General features: G+C 31.3%; 3 protein-coding genes across 4 annotated transcripts; 1 reads left to right on the forward strand and 2 right to left on the reverse strand.

The window, feature by feature from the left end:
- On the reverse strand, positions 1-3,615 carry LOC106772326 (vacuolar protein sorting-associated protein 62). 2 transcript variants are annotated; one of them, XM_022785229.1, is made up of 2 exons: positions 3,250-3,615; positions 1-1,943 (listed from the first exon to the last, which is right to left on the reverse strand). In XM_022785229.1, the coding sequence occupies exons 1-2, from the start codon at positions 3,258-3,260 to the stop codon at positions 380-382; spliced, it is 1,575 nt and encodes a 524-aa protein (XP_022640950.1). In that variant the 5' UTR covers positions 3,261-3,615; the 3' UTR covers positions 1-379. The 2 variants fall into 2 exon arrangements, with proteins under 2 accessions (XP_022640950.1, XP_014514174.1); XM_014658688.2 differs by having other exon boundaries at positions 1-1,950; positions 3,250-3,613.
- A 4,275-nt stretch (positions 3,616-7,890) lies between these two features.
- Positions 7,891-9,332, reverse strand: LOC106770556. The gene has a single exon (XM_014656358.2). The coding sequence runs from the start codon at positions 9,144-9,146 to the stop codon at positions 7,992-7,994; it is 1,155 nt and encodes a 384-aa protein (XP_014511844.1). The 5' UTR covers positions 9,147-9,332; the 3' UTR covers positions 7,891-7,991.
- A 3,552-nt stretch (positions 9,333-12,884) lies between these two features.
- Positions 12,885-13,965, forward strand: LOC106771821 (cysteine-rich repeat secretory protein 11-like). The gene is made up of 2 exons (XM_014657811.2): positions 12,885-13,759; positions 13,838-13,965. Exons 1-2 carry the CDS (start codon positions 12,955-12,957, stop codon positions 13,963-13,965), a joined length of 933 nt encoding a protein of 310 aa, XP_014513297.2. The 5' UTR covers positions 12,885-12,954.
- Positions 13,966-23,159: the final 9,194 nt, after the last annotated feature.

Consider the following 23,159-nt stretch of genomic DNA (forward strand, 5'->3'; position numbering starts at 1 on the left):
TAAACAAAAACTAGCTAAATTTTCATATAAACATGGGTGACAAGAATATCATACAAAATAATAAGAGAAACTCATAAAATAAAGAGTGTATCAGAATGTACATTGCTGTCATTCTTCTCACAATTTGTGTGGTTATGTATGTATATTCTTTTAAGCAATAATAAAAACATCATAGAATCTCATAACTTGATAAGTTGCTACTATGTATGGTACACCCCCTTTACAACTGAGATGATGATGATGATGTTCAGGTCTTGCTCCTCTTTCACCTCTCCCGCAGTGGCACAATCAACACATATACTATTACCAGGATTTGAAGACACTGAGCTTCAAGATCAAGAGATAACAAGGCAGCAAAAAATTGTAGCCTGAAATAGAACTAGCAATATTCATCTCCTAGCCAATTATCCTTCTCCTTTGGACCTGTTGGCCCCTCCTCACCATAAAGCTCTGTTGGAAATAGTTCAAATAAGTTCTCCACAGAAAATCTAACAAATAGTGGAAGCATATCTATTATCTTGTCTATCTCAGAACGTGAATCGTATACAATTGTAGGACCCCACTCTCTCATATACTGCAACCAACATGGTTCTGTGATCACTCCTTCACCGAGATACTCAGCTGCAACAACCTCATATTTGATGCTTGAATCCACAATAAATTTGCTTTTAGCTGCGTCATTGCGTACTCCTATTCCTAGTTTGGATGGTCCTTGAAGGTAAGTCCCAGAATGAGGGAAACTAGCATGCCCATCTTTTGATGAATAAACAATAGGCTTATTTCCCTTGATAAATTCCAGATCAAATGCATTTACCCATTGACCTCCACTATGCTGAGAGAAGAATACAGACCATAGTTCTCCACTGAAGTTGCTTATACGAAGGGTGAAGTGCTCCCAGTCACCTACATGTTCACCTACCTTGCCCATCTCAATGTTCATAAGTGCCACTTTAAGGGTTGCAGGTCCATTGAATGGGCAAAAAACCCACATCACAATATCAGTAAAGGCTCCTCCCAAGGCCGGTTTTACATGAACATATAGTTCTGCACTCTCTATGTTTCCCTTCTTTAGATTGTTTTTTGCATCTTCATCAGTAGGCAAGTCAATCCAAAAGGCACCATCATTAGTTCCTCCACTGGGTAAATTTGAGCCCGCATACTCTATAGCTTTACCCTTGCTACTGCCTGCAGTATACAAAACTGCACCATTCTTGAAAAACCATTGCACTGATGATGGCAAGTACTTCTCATCAGGATGAAAGTACACGGTGGGACCATAATGCTGAATAAGTGCATGAATCTGGTTCTGATTTGGCATCGCGTGCAAGGAAGAATCAAGATTTTTCAGGCACGCAATATCCACCACTTGTTCAGAATCAAAATAGGAACTACCACAGAAGAATGTCCCAACAGACACACCTCTAGCTAACATACCCCTATCACAGGGTTCTGTATTCCAAACCTGAAATACATTTTTTGCATATTTTGACTTTATAGTCAGTAATAAATCAGAAGTCTCACAAGTTTCTGTGAGATCAGCTCGCACGCATCTAACTTCTTCAACTTCAGGTTCATTAGGACTGCTAGTAACCACTATGCCCATGGCTTTGTAACCAGTTGGAGGGTTTGGCAGCCAAAAGTAAACACATTCATCATGTGAATCAATGCTCCATATCAATGAGTAGCCAAGTGGTTTTTCTAGAGCAGGAAATTCTGACACTGAGGCATTAGTTTCCCGTGCCACAAGAACATATCCTCTCAATGGTTGGTCATTAGACTGGCAGTAGTGACCAAGGCAAAAAAAGCCTTCTGGAATCTCCAAAGGTCTATAAAATGTGAAACCCAACGATTTCCCACGCAAAGTTGTGCATCTCCAGACCTTCTCAAGCTTGTCTGCTTTTAAAACTTCTATTTCTCCGAGGCATATTCTTCCACTTGCAAAACTACCACCTAATCAGATCATTCACATGTATTGAAGCCACAAATATTTGACAGCATAGCCAGAGAAGATCAGTTAGTTAGAACCAAACAGAATTAAAAGCTCATTGACAGAAATAATTCAAATATCATGTCTGCAATAAAGATGCTTACTTGATGCACAATGGCATAAGTATCAAGCAAAAGTAAAACCTAAGCTTAGCATTGCATGAATGGAAATTTTGGATAACTGTAAGTTCTACTCAAAGTTCTGCAGTAATGAATTGATACTGTTCAATTCTCAAAGGAAAGCAAATATCCATCAATAAGCTTCACAACATTTAGTTTGAAGTCGGAAGATACGAAATTCCAGTAGGAGTGTTGCAAAAAGGGTAACATCATGAACCTATTACCCCCCTTAAAAAAACAAGATCTTTTAAAAGGACTTTTAAAGTGATGCAATAAGTGATGGAAGATGATTAATAAGACAGTCATAGAATTCATGGCACCGCTTCAGTTGCAAACAAAATTTATATATAAACAAAGTAAAACAAGGCATCTCTCTGTGTTCATACTGATGGAATATGTGCAGTCAAATTAATGACAACTATGACGATTTTTTTTTATTTTATTTTCGTAGGTTATGACATCGGATTTTCTCAACAAAGTTGTCAATTTACCAAAGATGATGCAATTTAAGGATGTGTGAGGATACGCCTGCAAAAATACTTGAAGTAGAAGAAAATAAATAATTTCTCTACGTCTTAAATTAACTTATAAACGAGCAATTTTGTAGAAACTTTGGTCATTAGTTTATAGAGAAACTTTCTTCTTCTTTTTTATCTTCTTCTTTTCCCCTGCTGTAAGAGTTTTTGGATAAGTTTATCTACTCAGTTCTCAAGTCGTCAATAGAAAGCGCATAAATTCTTTAGCACTTATATTCAAACAAATAATTGTTTCAGAATATAGTGCAAGATGATTGATGAAAGAAAAGGACGTATAAATAGAAACAAATCTCAATTCTAATCCAGTCACCTGTGTAGTTTACTCAAATTCTGCACTTTTTGAACCCCCCAACCCTCCTCCAAGAATAAAAAATCGTACCTTTCTAAAACCGTGGTTTATGAATAACTCATCAAATTAACAGGCCAAAAACTGTTTTTCAAAAGATACAGCATGTATGAAGTTTAGATTCTGGAGTGATTAAAACAGAAAGTTCCAAACCCATTAACTGTATGAGAAAGAGGGGAGAAAAAAAGGAAAGCCATGAATGAAATTGAGAAGAAGAAGAGAAAAGCTTGTTGAGAAAGTCAATGCTAAGGACATACATACCTTGTGGCCATTGAGGAAGGGGTGAAGGCAGAGAGAAGGGAAGTGGATCAGGGTCAGTGAATTCAGGGACAGAGTCCCAGCATAGTAAACTCTTGCACCCAAACATCACTAAGAGAAACAAGTATTCTTCACAGACCCCTTCCACAAAAAGAGAGTGCTTTTCTTTCTATTCTTGCCTTCAAAGGAGTCCAAGAAGAGAGAGAGAGAAGGAGATTGTTCAAACAATATCAAAGGAGAAAGCTTTAAACTTTCTCTTCTCTTCTCTCTTCTCTATTTTCTCCTTCTTCTTCCAGAGATTATGTTCTGCTTTAACTTTAGATTAGTTTCCAGTTTTTTGAGGTTGTCTTTTAATTTGAAAGGTCAGAGTTCGGTGTTTCTCCAAACCTGTAAATTAATTAATCCACAATGAAAGGAAAAAGAAAAAAAAAAAGTATTTGGTTGTTACGACATAAAATATAAATAACAGCTTTGCGTAAACAATCTTCACTCGCCACCTCGTGGGTGTTCCAGACACGCTTGTGCTATGCGTTGCTTCAATATTCAATTATTAGGTTTGTTGTTGTTGATTAAGACATATTTCTCTCTTTCTTAAGCTTTTCATTTATTAGCATACTCCACAAGCATATGTTAAATCTTTCTACACTCTACTTATGCTGTAAGGTTAGCTTAGTCTATGTATATTCCAATTTCTCTTCCTGTTTAATTATTTCACCTTCAGGGATATGTACAACAAAACTAGAGACAATAGACTAAAGATTAAAAAAAAAAAACTAATTTAGAGCATAATTATAGGTTAGTTTGTTTGAGTTAGTTGAATTAATTTAAAGTGTTAAACATATTTTCAATATATTAAAAATGTTATACGAGAACTAGTATATTTCTACGTATTATACATGTTTTTTAAAAAGTAATAATTGACTCTTTCAACAATTATCATTTTGAAATGGAAAGTTATTTGAAAACAGAAAAAGAGAAAGAGGTTTTAAATCTTAAGCATATTTCGATAATCATGGTTTTAAATCACTTATAATCTTGGAAGTGGGTAAAAATCAATATTTTATTTATAACCAAACAGGAGAGTGTCTCTCACGCGCTTAAAATGCTATTGTTTATTGCGACTAAGGAGCAAAATATGGACACTTGGATCAATATCTAGATTTTCTTTTTTTTTTTTTTGCTATTTTATTTTTGAGTAAAATTTGAAAGTTGAAGAAAATAAAGTTTGATCAATTCGGAATCTAATAATAGGAAGGGTGAATATTCCGTTGCAAGTAATTTGATGAGATAAGGCACTTATTTTGTATTAATCCTTTTGGGCGATATATGCAAGAAAATAAATAAATAAATAAAATAGTACATTAGATTGTGTCTTGTGATGTCAATTGCAATGGTAGGTGGTAGTAGAAACTTAGAAGGATGCATTTAATAAGATATTCGGATAGGCTATATGGTTCATGATTTTATATTATAATGTTTATCAATTACCATGTGAATAATCTGTCCAACAAATATTGTTAGGATAGATTCTAACCATAGTTCTGATATCAAATTAGAAATGGGTTTTACGTTTAACTCAATCCTACAAAACCGGCTTGGAAGATAAGGTCTGCACTTTATTTATATATTATAAATTGGTCTTATCTCTAGTCGATGTGAAACTTCCAACAATAATAATCACTAAAGCCAGTATATTATACTTGTACCACGAGTGAAAAGAATATATAATATATATTAGTTGTACCTTTTGTGTAAAATATGAAGTAGGTGTATATCGCACATTAAAATCGTGAAAGAAAATTTTGTTCCTATCAATTTGGCTGGGTATCAATGCTCTTATTGCTTTATTTTTATTTTTTTCACTAGACGAGGAAAATCATGACTTGGAAGTTCTTGTTAAAATCGTGAATCTAACTCTCGTATAATTATTTTCTTAATACGACGTCGTAGAGGAAGGATAAATAAGTTTAAATATGTTTATCTTTTAATTTATTTATTTTTATAATTCTATAAAAAAAATTTACTATTTTAATTCTTACACACTTTAAATAACTCCATTATATATGTTTACTACCACCTATTTATTATAAGTGGGCGATTTTTTGAAGTACATACAAAAATATCTTCATAACTCCAAATTAAAGAGAGAGAAAAAAAATGTTGACTGAATTTGAGCCTTGGGAATTCTTAATTCAAATATGAGAGGCTGCAGTGGCGGCATTTGACCAATGAAGAAAGCAAAATTGTGTCAGTCGACGTCAAACCACGATTAAATTAATTCTTCAACTTTAAATTTAACAAAAAGAAGGTATTTTTATATTTTTATTTAGCATTCTTTCGTCCTTTTTTTTATTGGATACTTTAATAGTTTTTTTTTTGTTTACTTTGTAGATTTGGGCTCGGGTAACTTGCAATGTTGGGAATTTCTTTCGGCACCCCATGTTTTCTTCCACGGATGTGGTGAAATAATCATTTTATTCTTAATAAAAAAATTTGAAATACATTTCTGATTATATAATTTTTATAATTATACAGTCCAAGATGTATTTAAAAAAAAGGTACACATTTGGAATGGAATAATTCAAAATATATTATTGAATCCAAAAATATTCTAAATTACATAATTTTGAATATATTTGAATTAATAGTAAATATTGAATAATGTAATTTAAAATATATTTTCAGATTTATAAATACATTCCGAATTAGACACTGGGAAATGTATTATTTATTAAAATTGATATAATTGTGTATCTTATTTATTAATTTGTTATGAGGTATGAAAGGAGCTTTAGTGAAATTATGTAATGTAATGTTTAGAAGTATATTAGCCGCTTGATATGATTTGGGAATGGTTGAAGAAGGGTCTAAGTTGTTGAATTTGGCACGTGAGGAATTGAATTATGTTCCTTTCTTGAAGAGACATTTCATTTTATTGAGAGAATGGCTGTTGTGGAAAGGAACCAGCAAGTATATTAGAGGAAAAGACTTTGGAGTGATTATCCCTACTCGTCCTTATTTTTTTCTTACACCTTCAAAATTTTAATTTTATTTTCCTTATTAAGAATCACTTCACTTTCGGGCCGTGTAATGCGGGAAAAAATTCTCTTTGGCTGTGTGATGCGAGAAAGAGGTTCTCTTTGGCCGTGTGATGCGGAGAGAGGGTGTTGTATGATTAGTACTGAATTGGTTTATGAATTATGTAGTTGTGTTGTTAACACTGTGATAAAATATGTTTATGATTAATTTTTATCGGTTTAAAATTATTATTGTATTTTGGTATGTTATGATATTTTTGGTTGCTCACCCTTTTATGTTTTGGTGTTGATTTCCACCCACGATGATCGTATTTGTACACGAGTAGATGGCGTTGCAGATAGGACCGGATTGAAGTAACTGACGAGAGTTGGGATTCAAGTTCGGAGATTTATTAATGTTTTCTATTATTGAAATGATTCGAGACTTAGTGTTCTTATGTAAAAGAGATATTATGAGATTTCCTAATAATAACAATGATTATGTTTTGCTTTCTCAAATTGAATCGAATAAAGTTTATTAATTTCATCAATGTTTATGGAAAAACCGTGTTTAAAAAAAAAAATTCACTATGATCTCTCAAAAAAATTAGGGATGTACTCGTCCTTATTTTTTTTCTTACACCTTCAAAATTTTAATTTTATTTTCCTTATTAAGAATCACTTCACTTTCAAACTAATTAACAATTTTAAACATTTCAAAAATCATAAAAGTTTTAATCAATTTTTGAAACTCCACGAAACTTTAATCGATTTTTGAAAACTGAATAAAAAAATTCCTTAATCAGAAAACCAGCTTTTTTATTTTTTATTTTAGTTTTTTTTTTCTCATAATAATAATAGTATTTTTTTAATTTAATAATAATAATAGTATTTTTTTTTAATTTAATAATAATAATAATTTTTATCCATTAACACATCATAAAATACTCATAAATATAAAAATATATTTTATTTCATTCTACCTAAACATATGCTCGTCTCAAATCATAATAACTCAATAAGAAGAAATTTAAATAAGCACTATATATACAGTAATATTTTAAGATGACTATTATATGACATTTAACCATTTAAAGATTAATTTAAATGTTATGTATAACATCACTTAAGTAATCTATAAGAGCTAAATAATCATTTCCCTTATATGTTGACGGGAGCTTATATTCTTTGAATAGTCTCATTGTTTAAGAGTTGATTTCTTCTTTTTTTTTTTTTTTGGGGGCTTGGATCTTCCACTTCAAATATTTTTTTTTCGGTATTTTTAGAAACCTTACAACAAATTTTACATGTAAATATCTAGGTCTGTAAATACTATAATTATGATGGTTGTTTTTTATGTTTATTGAGTGTCTTTGCGTAAGGTCTAAGGGGTCCTTGTTTGATCTGTTTTCTTCTGCATAATGAGTGTATATTGTATGATCTTGAAACTGGTGAGGGTAATAAAATCTGAGGCCCTAACATATATACAAATGAAGCATATGGAACTCCGTAGGTGAAAGATTCATTATAATGAAGCATGTAAATTTACATAATGGATGTGTTGTTAGCGGAAAAAGTTAAAGTGGAGAAAGAAAGGAGTTTGAAAATGATGAAAGGGAGGAGAGAGGAGGATATAGAAAGACAACACTCCTTCTACTTCTAAATCCAAACTATGAATGTCGTCCATTAAAACTTACACTTTCACTTCACGGGCGACAAGGCCATGCATCAAATATAGGATTCATCGTAGGTGAGTTCAGACGCTGGAGTGAGATGAGCCTTGCTGCCACCACTGCCACCACTGTGCCTCTTCTTTCGGCTGCCGTGACCTCCTCCACAAGTGATCGAAAACTCACAACCCATCGCCGTCCCAAAACACGAGAACAGCCCTCCATTCGACTCACCCCGTCTATGATTCTGCCCTTTCCCCTTCGGAACATTATGCTTCACCTTCTTCTCATTATGCCCTAGGTGATCGTAAACTGCTATCCCACCACGCTCCATCGACTGCCACCTGTCAATCCTCTTGTTCACCTCTTCCGCCTCTTGCTCCTTCCCCGGCCACCCTTCCAGCACCAAGTTCCCCTGCTTCCGCGGCGCCATCATCGGCAACGGGTACAGCCCCTTCGCGATTGCCGTCGCCACCACTGACGGCGAAGGCCCCACGTCCGAACACAGCGATCCATTCAAGTTCATAATCATCCCTTTCTTCGTTGTCGGCATCCCAAGCTCAGAACCATCTTCATCATCATCGTAACCCTTCGGATAACTGTTGTACGTGTAGTCGTTTATGGTGGAGTCGTTCTTCTCGCTCGCGGAGCGCTGCAGCGTCAATAGCTTGCAATTGGAACTGTTGAATTCGTTCGTCGGCGTCTGGTTCGCCTGCGGTTTCTGCTTCTTGGGGTCCGTGTCCCAGTCCCCGGTGGAGGACCCGAGCTCCGAATACATGGGCATGCTCCTCCGGGTGGGGTCAACAAGGTTGACCCCGATGTTGAGAATCCCTTGGGGGCGACCCGAGGGGCGACGAACCTGCAATGCGATGAAGCGAATCTTGGATTTGCGGGTGGTGGAGCGTGGCAAGAGGTTGGAAACGAGGACGCCGACGGTGCCTATGAGAATGTCGCGGAGCCATGCGGAGGCGTAGATTTCGATCATGACGACGGAGTCTTGGTCGTAGAGGAATTCTTCGTCAATGCGGAAAACGAATTTCTCGTTCCAGGTGGGGTTGTTGTGGCCATCGGGGTCTATTTGGGTTGTGAGCTTGCGTTCTGGGTCAAGCCATGCAACTGCGTAGGCTTTGATGGATTTGGCAACGGGTGCGAGGTCTTGTGCGGATATGATGTTTACTTCCAGGAGCTGGAATGGGGAAGCTAACATAGACATTGTTGGGAATCGGAACAATTAATTAATACTTGTGTTGTGTTGGGGTGACGATCGATGGTGGGGGAGCTGGTTCTCCCCCCACCCCAGCGTCTAATCCCTCTCTCTCTCTCTCTCTCCGATCAACGACCGATGCCCTTCGTTCCTTCTCTTCCCATGGAATGAAAACTCTTCCACCCATTTATATTTGGCCGCGATTTTGGCTCTTTAGACACATTCCTTCTAAGCACTTCTTCCAGACGTGACCCATCCTGTGCTTCTCCCAACAATAGAATGTAGCAAATATATGGGCTGGAAAAAAAAAAAAAAAAACTACTCCTTTATTTTTTTCCCTTTTTTATAACTAATTACTGAAACTACTTTCTCATTTAAATTCAAGAAATCAAATAAAAAGAAAGTGAAAAATCGATTTTTATTTTTAATGAGAGAAACTTATTCACATTGTATCGCTCAGTAAGTTGTGATATTTTACTTGGCTGCCATCATTGAATTAAATTAAAAGATCTTTCAATTAAGATAAATAGTCTCTCAATTACATTTTGCCTCTTTAAACAAAAAATTAAGAGGATCTTAGAATAGTAAATAGTGATTCAGTCCTCCTGAGTCATCATTCAACATCAGTTAATACAATGCACTTTCTCAAATACATAAAATACATTAATATAACTTTAATTGTTTTAACAGCTTTTCAGAAGTTATTTAAATATTAATCACAGAAAAAATAGTAAGGTAAGACGTTTATATTTTATTATCACATAAGAATGAAATAATTATAAAAAGACAAACTTTTATAATTGTAGAAGTAAAGAGTACAGAGTAAACAAAATAAGTATCATATAAATGTAAAATATTTATGTATGTTAAAGTATATTTTTTTAAACAATAAATAATTATATAACTTTGACATTTTCGTTTAGATTTGTTAATTTTAATTAGGGTGCCGATATTTTGACACAAAAAATTTGACACTATTTTAACATTACTACGTGTCACAATTTGATTGGTTGCTTTTTAATTTTTTTTTGAATTAAAATTTTTAAGGGAAGTTTCAGAAATTTGTGATTCCAAAAATATCCTTGTTCTGTTTCATTAGAAATGAACCTTCTCTTCTGTTTCAGAATTTTGGCTTTCGTTCTCCCTCTCACTTTCGTTCTTCCTCTCGTTATCGCTCTCGCTCGCTATCGCTCTCGTTATTGCTCCCGGTCACGCTTTCGCTATCGCTCTTTGTTGCATCTCTTCGTTGTATTTGTTCGTTTTGAGCAACGTCGTCGTCTTTGTTGAGTTTATTATGTGAAATGGCAAGTTCTGGTTACCATGGTTCTTCGACCAGTAAGGTAAAAGGGTTCTTCTTCTATTTCTGTTTGAACTTTGGGTTTTAGTTGTTGTGTTATATTTTATGTTGTTTTCTTTTTAGGGCTTTTATGTTTTGGTTATTTTTTTGTCGTTGATGTAAGAAAATGTAATTGCAGAACTTAAAAGGAGGGTTGTTGTGTTGGAGGCAGAGTTGACGAAAGAGAAAGCTATAAGAACACCAAAGGATGGTGGACAGAGTGTGCCACGTGCAGAACCGTGGTTTTGATACCCCGAGAGGCATGTCTACCAATCCACCTCCATTGAAGACGTATGTCAAGATGGGGTCACAAAAGCGTTACAGGAGCAAAGCGCTTAGGACTCCATACATTGGATTGCTTAGAATTAAAAATGAGTGATATTTGTATAGATTTCTTAAGAGAATGTAATACAAAATAGTACTTAGATGAACAAATGTTTGTAATTTGGAATATGTTTTGTTTTATGATATAAAAGATGTGTCTTTGCTTGCGTTACATATATTACTGTTAATTGAATTGTCTTTGTTATTGTCATTGTGAAATGACCTTTTGTTTGGATGGTTAATGAACAAATGAAACAATGCTTGTGACATGATGATCTTAGCAGAAGTGGTGAAGGATCTGACCAGAAAACCCCTCTTGTAATCGTTTACAAGTCCTTGGTAAATGATTACACGAGCAAAATTTGGGATTTGTACAGAAAATTGTACTGTAGGAGCCAATTCTGGTTACATAGGGGACCATAGTCAATATTTTTCAATTTTTGCCTTAAATCCAATGGTGTTATTGTTACATTATTTTTTCATACTTCTTCCGTGGATGAGAGTTCTTTTTAGTTTTTATGTGTGAGTAGAGGGAGGAAACTGAGATTTGGGTAGTCAAAGATGGATGAAAGACAAAATGTTGGTGTCATGACCAAGTTAACATGGTGTCAACTTTGACCTTTGCTCGCTATTTTAATGATAACTTTTCCCACCGACCTCCAAATGGTGTGATTCTTTTTTTATTAGAAACTAGACTCAAAAATCTTTCCAATGACTATTAATTTGAAATGTTTTGACATCTCAGTAGGTACAATTTATTACTTCAAGTTGACGCTTTATATATTCCTACCAAGTCTGACCTTTGCTGGTTGTTTTGCCCATAACTTTCTCCACCGAACTCCAAATGAGTTAATTCTTGTTTTATTGGAATCTAGACTCAAAGGCCTTTCAAATTATGCATTGGTAATCAAGTTTAGGGAATTTTGACCATTTTAATCGATTACAAGAACATTGTAAACGATTACACGAACAAAAATCTGGTTTTGGACAAAAACTTGTGCTGCAGGAGCCAGCTTTGGACACATAAGTACCCAAAGAAATTTTACGTAATTTTTTCATGTTTCTTGAATGGATGAGACTTCTTTTTGGTGTTTAAGTGTGACTAGAGTCTGAAAACTATGGTTTGGGCAACCCATGGTGGAGGAAAGACTCAATGTTGGTGTCATGACCAAGTTAACATGGTGTCAACTTTGACCTTTGCTCGTTATTTTAATGATAACTTTTCCCACCGACCTCCAAATGATGTGATTCTTTTTTTATTAGAAACTAGACTCAAAAATCTTTCCAATGATATTAATTTGCAATTTTTGAACATCTCAGTAGGTACAGTTTATATATAGATATAAACTTTCTTCATTAGTTATTTATTGTTACGTGATGTGATTCAAGCAACTAGCAAATCAAAAATAAAATTAAGGTTTTGTTCACTTGACTGGATTTGGAGGAGAGTAATTGAAAGAGTGGATTTGCAGGAGAGTAATTAAAAGGATTTGAAAATAATTTTGTTGTTGTTTATTTGAATAGATTTGGAGGTAAGTGAGAGTAGATTTGGAAGTAAAATTTGTGATAATTAATGTAAGATTTTATTTGTGACAGATTAAAAATTTACTTCCAAATTCACTCTCACTTATCTCCAAATCTATTCAAATAAACAACAAAAAAATTTATCATCAGATCTTCTCAATTACTCTCTCCCAAATTCAAGTAAACAAGACCTAAAGTATTAAACAAACTACTAACATGTCTTAGTTGTCCATTGTTGACATATTTTCACACTTTTTAATAAAATACACATGTCCCCAATAAAAATAAAGCTCCACGTTAGTTGCATGCAACAATTTAAATTTGCACCAACTTCATACCAAGCAAACTTAAAATTTCTAACCTGAAATACGTAGGCATGCTCAATGCATATATAGAATAACTTGTAACACAAGGTTTAAAGTAAAATGAACCGAGTCAGAGGTGCTTTTTATAATGAATAATGATATTTTTATGAAAATATTTTAACATCTTCTACGCATATATGTGATTTGTAAAAAAAATAATTCACAATTAATAATAATAGTTATAATAAACCCATTACATAATATCGTTATCCTTTGTTAATTACTTAGTTTCATTGTTTCTCATATTATTCGGTAGATAGAATTAGGAATGAAAAAACAAACCAAAATCCCAACCCCCACACCTATACATAGTTTCTCCAAATCAGTGTCTCAAAACCACCAAAAAATCACTTCCGAAATGACCGTTTCCCACTCCACCATTCTCCTCAGTCTCACTTTCTTCCTCTTCCTACATTCTTCCAACCCACTTTCCGATTACACCACATTACTCTACAAAACCTGTGCAACCCAAACGTTCAATAACCACCAATTATCTCTAGCACTCAACTCTCTATTCCAACAACTCATTGCAGAATCGTCCCAACACAAGTTCTTCAGAACCACCGAAGCCGTTGATGATGACAGAGCTATCTCAGGCCTTTTCCAGTGCAGAGATGATATCAGCAAAGAAGAATGTTTCAGCTGCGTGAACTTACTGGCTCAGATGTCAAACACCTTGTGCAGTGATTCCATATCAGCACGGGTGCAACTTGACGGTTGCTACTTTCACTACGAGACTGAGGAAACAGGCGGTGAATCTAGAAGTAACAGTTTGCTTCACAAAGAGTGTGGGAAACCTGTTGTGGAGCATGCCGAGTCCAAAGAAGTGATGGAGGAGGCTTTTGCGACCCTGGAAAGTGGGATTCTGAACAGTAATGGGTTCTACTCGATGAATTATAAATCGGTGAAAATAATGGCGCAGTGTGAAGGAGATTTAGAGACTTGTGACTGTAGCAGTTGCGTGAACGATGCAGTGCTGGTTGGAAAGGAAGAATGTGGTACTTCACTTTCGGCACAAATATATCTTGACAAGTGTTTCATAAGCTACGACATTTTTGGTAACTCTGTCCCAGGTAACTGTTCAACAAGAACCAAACTCTTCTATTTTTCATTAGAAAATGATTAGTTATATATGAAAATTACGGATACAGGAGCAAGAAGAAATGGCAACACGGAAAGATTGGCAGCGATAATTGTTGGAGGAGCAGTTGCCGTGTTTGTGGGTTTTGCTTTAATGTCTATGCTTAAGTCTCGGTTTAGAAAAGACGAATATGAATAGAGAGTGACTTGACCTAAGTCTAACTTAACTTTATTTATAATAATTTTAAATTTGGATTGAGTAAATGTTTTCATGTGTATAATTATTTTTTTAAGTAATTTTTTTTATTTTATTTTTTAATTAACTTTAAAAAAAAAAATTTACTCCGGAGTTGGTGTTAGTTCATGAGACTTCCCACATTTTGACCATATAAACCTTTTCAATTTTATAAGCTTTTTTAGCTTCACTCGTATGAACTAGATCTAAACATTGTAAATTATATCGAATCAAACAATATAATCAATCAATTTATTAAAATTAGTTGAGTTAACTCGCTTTTGATAACGAATTGAATACCATAGTGCATAATCATCATGGTTGAAATAACATGTAAGTAAATTAATCCTTTAAAAAAATTAAGAATTTTTTTAAATTATTTTATTTTATAAAATTAATTTAAATATATAAATGTACTGTAATTTTTATTTAGTTTTTTTTCATTAACATTAAAGAACTTAAATTTATAATTTTAATTAACAACAATAACAATTTTTTTTTATGAAAAAAATACATAGTTAAAACTTTGAATATAATTTCTTTAGTATAATATTTTATATTCTTTTAAGAAAGTGAGTTGGGCCTAATTACCTATTGAGTTTATGGGCTTCCTAGACATATCTGAGGGAACTTTTCCCTGCACCCTATATTTTATAAAATTTCAAATATAATAATTTCAGAGTATCAACCTGTAAATATTTCAGATTACACGGATTTGAAAATATTACCTTTATACAAATTTGGATTATATAATTTGACATATAAATTTACATTTTAAATTATACAATATTTAATATAAGTTTATATTCTAAATTGTAAAATCTGAAATAAAAATAATAAATAAAATATATATGGTAAATTATAAAACTCAATATAATTTTTATTTTGTATTTTGAAATATAGAATAAAAAAATAGAAAATATATTTTCGATTATATAATATAAAATGGGATGAAATAATGGTATGCTGCAACATGGTGTGGTAAATGGTGACCTGAGCCCTGGCTATGCGTAGGGGAAACAAATGAGAGAAAGCGCAATATAACTTTTATTTTCCCACTCTCTTTTATACTTTAAGAGTAGAAAAAGGAATCTAAACACAGTGTAAGTTATTTATTAATTTGTTAAACTGCTTTATAAATTATTATTAGTCTGACTACCATAAAAATAAATATTTAATAACTTATTTAAAATTATTTTACTTATTTAAAATTTAAAATTATTAAAATTATAAAATTAAACAACTAAACAACATGATGAAATAAAATGATAAACCATTTTATCCATTCAGTTAATAGACTACAATTTTTTTGAAATTTTTAAAAATTTCCAAATTTATAAGGACTTGAATTTAATTAAATCATTGATTTATGAAATTTTGAAATTAGAAGCTTGACGCCAAACATATGTACTACCCTATACCACTTCCTTATTTATTTTCTTTTAACTTATTCTTATGATGCACTATACCCTAGAATTATGTTAATATTATTATTATACGATCTCAAAGCCATGTAAATATTATTTTACTCAACGATCTAACTACATATTATGTTATGTTAGAATTTTATATATTATATTAGAAGGTTGACTTAATTCAAATTTGTTTAATTTATTTTGAATTTTGAATAGGCCAATTTCGGTTTAATTAAAATAAGAAATTTGGGTTGGGCAGGGATGGCAGTGTACATGATCCTTCTTACCCATATGATCTGTTTGATTTTTTTCAGATTTCCAATTAAATTTAATAATTATTGGGCTTCAGTAAACAAGTACAACAGAAAAGAAAAATATACATTGACTAGCCAGAAGCCAGAAGAAAAAAAGGAATTAAAAAAATAAATAATGCGTTCTTCGTGTTCTTTTAAAATTAAAAGTAAAAGCGTATTAAGCGAATGCGTGGCGATTTGTATTTTTCATTATTTTTTATAGTTTAGTTTATTTTATTTGAGAAAATATTTTAGAATAATGTAATATAATAGATTGTCAGAATTCATTAAACAACAATCTTGCATTTACTCAACTCATTCTATTTGAAATAATAAAAACAAGTGACGTATTTTAATAAATAATTTAAGTTAAAGTAATATATTTAAACCAAATATAGATAATTATATAATTTATTTAAATTCATTATATACTATATTACTTTTATCTTACACATAAATAAATAAAAGGGTTAAATATGTTTTTAGTCCCTGAAGTTTCACTGATTTTTGGTTTTAGTCCCTGCATGAAATATTGATAGCATTTCATTCTCTAAGTATGATAATTCTTATTATTAGTCCCTACAAACAGACTCAGACTCCGTTAGTGTAAACAGTGATGTGGCTAACGGCACAACCACATAATTTTCCACCTTCACTCAGCATTGCTTGCCACGTTGACATTGAGATTTAAAAAATTTTCTTTACACGTGAGTCTGAGATGAATTAGGGATTAATTAGGATTAATTTGGGGGAAATTGGATTTTACGAATTGGGGAAATTCATGAGCACTTTTGTTGGTTTCATCCCTTTTACCCTGTGTCATGCTCAACTGTTGTTCACTTCTACCATGTAGAGATTTCTGGAACTTCATTTTTGGGATTTGGGAATCCTCATCCTTGTTCGTGAATGAAGAAGAGTCTTCAACCTCAATTTGTGAAGATTGATCATCACGAACAGAAACATCCCTCAATTTGAGTCCATTGCCACCTTCAAATTGTGCTGATAAGGATCGAGAATGACTTCGGGGTCCCCTAATAAGTGACGGTGCAACCACATGATTTTTCACCCCACCATAAACCTTCACATCATCATCCCCAGAAGACAGCATAGGACCACCAACAACAACCTCGGATGAACCCTTCTTCACTGCTACGGCCTTCGGAACACCACCCACCTGATCCTTAAACCCCCCGTTCATGTCCTCGTCAAAAACGGAAACTCTCCCTGTCTCCTGAGAAGACCCTTGATCAGTTTTCCCAAACTTCTCCGATTTGTTGTCGTTTCGATCCTTTTCTTCCGAAAGAAGGGACTTCGTCTGAGAAACAGAGGACGACAAGGGGCTATCCGATTCCTTCTTCTCCCCGTTGATGTCGATGCTCATGTCACTCGCACCGCTCCACCGCTGCAGCACATCGGAGGAAAACCAATTTCCCCCAAATTAACCCTAATTCATCTCAGACTCACGTGCAAAAGAAAATTTTTTAAATCTCAATGTCAACGTGACAAGCAATGCTGAGTGAAGGTGGAAGACTACGTGGTTTTGCCGTTAGCCACATCACTGTTTACACTAACGGAGTCTGTTTGTAGGGACTAATAATAAGAATTATCATACTTAGAGGATGAAATGCTATCAATGTTTCATGCAGGGACTAAAACCAAAATTCAGTGAAACTTCAGGACTAAAAACATATTTAACCCTAAATAAAATATAGTAATTACATTTTACTTAATCGTCAATAATACAAATTTTTGAAAAAAAAAAATCAATAAACCTAGCGAGATTGAAAGGTAAAGATTACCAAGATAAAAAAACATGTGACATTAAGTAGAATTATTTTACTAATTAAAACATCTCATAATTTGTATTAAGAATAAAAACTAGATATATGTGTTTAATATATTATATTATTTTGCAATAATTTACATAAGAAAATTATTAAAAACATAATACTGATACAAAAATAAAGAGGACCTTATCTATCCTGTAAGGCTATATCACATATAACGTATAATCATTGCTATGTAAACACAACACAATACCAAAAACAAAATAAACTAAAATATTTAAGGATAATATACTTTAATAATATATTTTTTATAACATTTTAATATCATTTACGTGTCATTCTATGATTGATTAATAGTAGTATTTATTATTATTGAGTGTGGAGTAATTTTATACCAATTATAAAATAACACATATTAAAATGTTATAAAAAAATGTTGTCAAAATACCATTATCCAATATTTAAACATACCAACTCAAGAATAAATAAAATAAAATATTCGTTTTAAACCTAAAAGAATATCTCAACTTTTTTTAGTATTAATATTTTTACAATAAATTAATTATAAAATTATGTTTAATAAAAAAAACAAATTTCAAACTTTTTTAGTACTAATATATTTCTATAAATTAATTATAATTTTATGTTTGGGAATGAAATTTAATTAAATTAATTTTTATTGATATTAAAATAATATTTAATGAGATAACTTTTTAATAAATTATAATTTTATGAAGAAAAAATAATGAGTTAATTTTTTAATAATTGTAATTTTATTAAGAAAAAATAATATTAGTTATTTTTTATAATTAATTTTGATTTCCATTTAATTCTATTATCAATTAGACTTTTCATATCATGATTCCACTTATTGTCTCTTTATTTTTTTTTCTATTTTAGGATTATTCTTTCAAGAGGTTTTTGAATATTATGTTACCCATATGTATAAGTCATTTTATTTTAGAAATGTATTTCTTTTGTTTAATTTTCTTTTCTATACTTTTTTATTTATGGATGTTGAGAATTTTGCTTTGATTGAAATATAAAACTATTAATTAGATTAAAATTTAACTTTTTAATAGATAATAGAGATAAAATCTTTAATAAAATAAATGATAAAAACAAATTGAACTTAAAAAATAGTGTAAAATTGAATAAAATTAATTACAATAATTTAAACAATAATTTTGAATTGAAAAGTAAATTTTAAAAAATAAATCTCATTTTTTAACTTTTGTTTTAAGAAATCCTTAAAGCATCATACATTTAAAAGAGACACAGAGTTATAATTATTTAAAAGGCTTAATATCTTTCTTAGTCCTCGTGTGAAAATCTTAGTTCGGTTCTCAAGTTTTGAACTGTCTCAATTGAGTCATAATTTTTGTAAAAATGCACACATTTTACTGCAACCGTTAACTGATCTCAAACGACATTAAGTTTAGCTGACTTGGTATGCTGATGTGTTGGCTTAATTCCTTCTTGGTCCTCGTTTTTGTATGAAAATCTCAGTTCGGTTCTCAAGTTTTGAACTGTCTCAATTGGGTCATAATTTTTGTAAAAATGCACACATTTTACCCCAATCGTTAATTGATCTCAAACAACGTTAAGTTTAGTTGACGTGGTAGCCAGAGGACATGGTGACGTGTATTAATTAATTATATAAATTATTTTTTAAAATAAGCAGTGTTTCACGTGGCACAATGCCTATTATTTAGTTTATTTGAATTAGGGATTTTATTCATCTATCTGAGAATCAGAGATTTTACACAAATTATCTCGTCGGCTCAAAAAATGAAGTCACCGAAAAACTGACGTAACCAGTGCAATCAGCCTCACAGTCTTTACTGCAAATGAACCAACTTGGTAACCTATAGATTCATTACCAGCCTTTAAGCTATTTATTTCACTGATAGCAGAAGATAGATAACTGTTGCACAGTGAGATCAGTTAGTGATTGGGATAAAATGTGTGTATTTTTACAAAAATTATGACCCAATTAAGACAGTTCAAAACTTAAGGACCGAAGTGAGATTTTCACACAAATACGAGGATCAAGGAAAATATTAAGCCTATTTAAAAATAACTGAGATAAAAAACACATTATAATGATTAATTGGAAATTCTGCCTCGGAATGATATAAGCTCTAAAATTAAGGGATTAATGAAATGTAATCGTAAAATTAACTCCCTATTTTTTGTTAAATTTGTAAACTGCACCATTTTTTTTTTCAGTTATTTAAATTTAAATAAAGTATCTAAAATTATATTAACATTTATAGATTTTATCCCATAAAAGAGAAAGAGGAGAGAAGAAGGAAATACTAAATTTTAGAGCATTTTTAGGTAGAAATAAGCCGTCAGAGATTTTTAATTACACTAAATGAGTTTCTTAAAAAGTAACCTTTTACACGAGTTTGTTTAGTTATATTTAAGATTAAAGAGAGATGCGTGAAGAAGTCAACAAAGGGTGGCATTTAATTAAGTTTGATTACAGTGTTTATCTGCTTACCAAGGAATTCATTGGTACTATAAAAAAACACTCATCTCTCTCATTTTATTATTGGGCCACGTGTCCGACAAGTGGCAATTATTTGAAAAGCAGTGACATGTGACATGTGACATGCCATGCCTCTACAACCAACCCATTCCACGGAGCCACTGTTTGTAGCTGCTTCCAACTTATTCTAATTTCACTTTTTTTATCCACATAATATTTTTCAGAATAATTATAGGCTTTTTTTAGTTTAACATTTAAGTCACATACACAGAATCTTATTGATTAAAATTTTCAACTAATTAAATTATATAATTTAAAAAATTACTGAAATTTTATCGTGTTTAATTGCTTTTTTTGTCTCCAGTTTGGTTGAAGTGTGTCAAATTCGTCCTTTTTTTTAGAAAAATGTCAATTTCGTCTCTATATAGAAAATATTTGTGTCAATCAAATCATCTCCCTTCAATACAAACTAATGGTGTTAAAAACTTAAAGTGAGTTTTGAATAATAACCACTTCATGGGTCTGATCCTGATATTGCAGTGGATAAAGTGAGTTTCTAAAGCAATGATTTTTAACGGAGATGACTTGATTGACACAATTTTTTTCTATATGGGAACAAATTGACATTTTTCTAAAAGAGAAACGAATTTGACACACTTCAACCAAACTGGAACAAAAGAAACCATTAAACCTTAAATAAACATAACTCATAAGTAGATATGTCATTGTACTACTACTATCTTATTTCTCACTTCATATTGAGTATTTAACTTAAATATCAATCATATTTGTCTATTAAACTTGTTATTTATCATAACTTTTAGTTATATTTCAAAATGTATTTTACAATGCATATATAAAAAAAAATACTAGGATTAAACTTGTATATAAAATGACTATTGTATATTGAGGTTCATTATAAATCATTTGGCTTGCACTCTTTTTTACCACTACAAACTCTGCACTGTGTGATAGATACAGTAAATCGAGTGTTTTAAAATAATGTTATAATTTAAAATTCACTAAAACTATACTCTTTTTAAGATTTAGTTGATTTAAAATAATTTATTAGCATTAAAAATATTCATTATATTTACATTCCATTAATATAGTTCTTTTAATGAAAACCTTGGTTTTAAATACATTGAATAACTATATACAAAATAGTTAAATGTTGAAGACGGAGAATAAAGCTGCAATAGATACCATCGGAAATTAAATTATATAAATATAAATATAAAAATGAACAAAATTAATATATACTACTATTTTCACTAATTAATATGAAAAAACGTGAATATAACTTAAATTTGCAAATGCAACAATAACATAAATTAAAAATTAAGTTCGTAATTATAACACTTTAATTAACTAGATGGTAACATAAGTTTAAAAACATTATATTTGAGTTATCTAAATGATAACAAGATAAATTCGCAGATACAATATCTATTTGGATGATAACATAAATTTACAAATGTGATACATGAGTTACTTAGATATAACATAAATCTATATACATAACACCTGAGTTACCTAAAAATGGTAACACAAGTTAAACCAACAAACGCAACATTCGTGAATGATAACATAGGTCAAGCTCGTTTAGACGATATTTTAACTTACTTAAATGATAGCATCAAGAAACCTACTTAGACAATATTCAAGTCTGCTTAAGTTGGCAGAACACGTAAAGTATGCCTAAGTCAACAATAAAAAACTTGCTCAAATAAACGACATCATATCTTGTCCAAGTAAATAATTCAAAGTGTTCAAAACAACATTTATGGTCAAAGACGAACATCCACAACTCGACAAAATGACCAATCTACTACAAAGTCAAAAACTACCACAAACTATTCGACCAAACAGTCCATCCGATTGCAAACAAAAAATCAACTACAACTCGACCAAATGGTTAGTTACAATTACAACAAGCATTCCCTTTACGATAATCAAACTTCCAAACTTGGGGGACTTATGTACATATTCGACCAAACAAATATGTCAAGTGATGTGATTTAATAATGTTCATTTTAGATTTATCGACCTAAAGTGGTTAGAAGATACTTCAAGATATATTTATTGGTGTAATATTCATATATTAACAATATATGTGATCAAATCTCAATAATTTAATTACATTCTTATATTTTTTAATACTATATATTTACAAAATATTTGATGTATCACGTAAAAAAACATCAAATTATTACGATCATTGTGCTAATCATCACATATATCCTAAATTGTTATTTTATTGACATTATTTGATATGAACTTCAATATCATCTATTTTATTACATAATGCATAAGACTCAAAAATCCTTTAAATACACATACTATTTCACCATAATATATATATATATATATATATATATATATATATATATATATATATATATATATATATATATATAATTATCTCATAATTTTTTTATTGACTTTAGAAGATCTCTTACAAATAAATAATTAATGTCTATTTCGTAACTAGGAATCATCAAAAGTCATTAGAGTTTTTACCACATGTTCAATACTCATATCTAGTCTCCCATGACTACGTACGATAATTAAATTTAAATTTAAAATAATTTTTTTTTTTATAAAAAAGTGAAAAGTGGTTAGAATTTTTTTAAATATTCATCGAAGCAAACTTGAGAGTAAATTTTAATAATCATTAATGTGGCCTCTATGAATTGTTCTATTAGCCGTGTCCTAAATATCTTAAATTAAAAGAATTTTTAATATTTGAAATAGATGAAAGTTTATCGTTACTTTTATTATTGTGTAATGATTTGCTATACTTTTTATTAATAGTTTTGTACTCTTTCTATTTGTTCATAATAGTCATTTAACTTTTTTCACAATTTTTTTAATCTCTACTATAATTTTAAGTTAATTTGTTATCATATTTTTTATATTTTAATGTACATTAATTATCGTTACATTTTTATCACGATTTTTTTCCATACTAATTAAATTAGGAATATAACTGATTTTTTCCCCCAAAAGATAACTAACCTTCTTCAAAATACCTACTAGTTAAAAGCAGAAGAATAGTGCTTAAACAGAATGTGTTGAAATTGACTTAAAAAAAAGGCTGAAATTAATTATGAAGGAAAAGAAAACGATGCACATGCACAGCCAGCTCATTTTCGCTTTTTTA

This window comes from Vigna radiata, chromosome 8 (genome assembly GCF_000741045.1).
Source record: "Vigna radiata var. radiata cultivar VC1973A chromosome 8, Vradiata_ver6, whole genome shotgun sequence".
Lineage (NCBI taxonomy): Eukaryota > Viridiplantae > Streptophyta > Magnoliopsida > Fabales > Fabaceae > Vigna > Vigna radiata.

Excerpts from the sequence above, each read along its gene's own strand:
- LOC106772326 (XM_014658688.2), bottom strand. The coding sequence starts at position 3,355 with ATGTTTGGGTGCAAGAGTTTACTATGCTGGGACTCTGTCCCTGAATTC. Across the intron at positions 1,951-3,249 it reads CCTTCCTCAATGGCCACAAG|GTGGTAGTTTTGCAAGTGGA; the intron begins GTATGTATGTCC and ends TGATCTGATTAG.
- LOC106770556 (XM_014656358.2), bottom strand. The coding sequence starts at position 9,146 with ATGTCTATGTTAGCTTCCCCATTCCAGCTCCTGGAAGTAAACATCATA.
- LOC106771821 (XM_014657811.2), top strand. The coding sequence starts at position 12,955 with ATGAAAAAACAAACCAAAATCCCAACCCCCACACCTATACATAGTTTC. Across the intron at positions 13,760-13,837 it reads TTTTGGTAACTCTGTCCCAG|GAGCAAGAAGAAATGGCAAC; the intron begins GTAACTGTTCAA and ends TTACGGATACAG.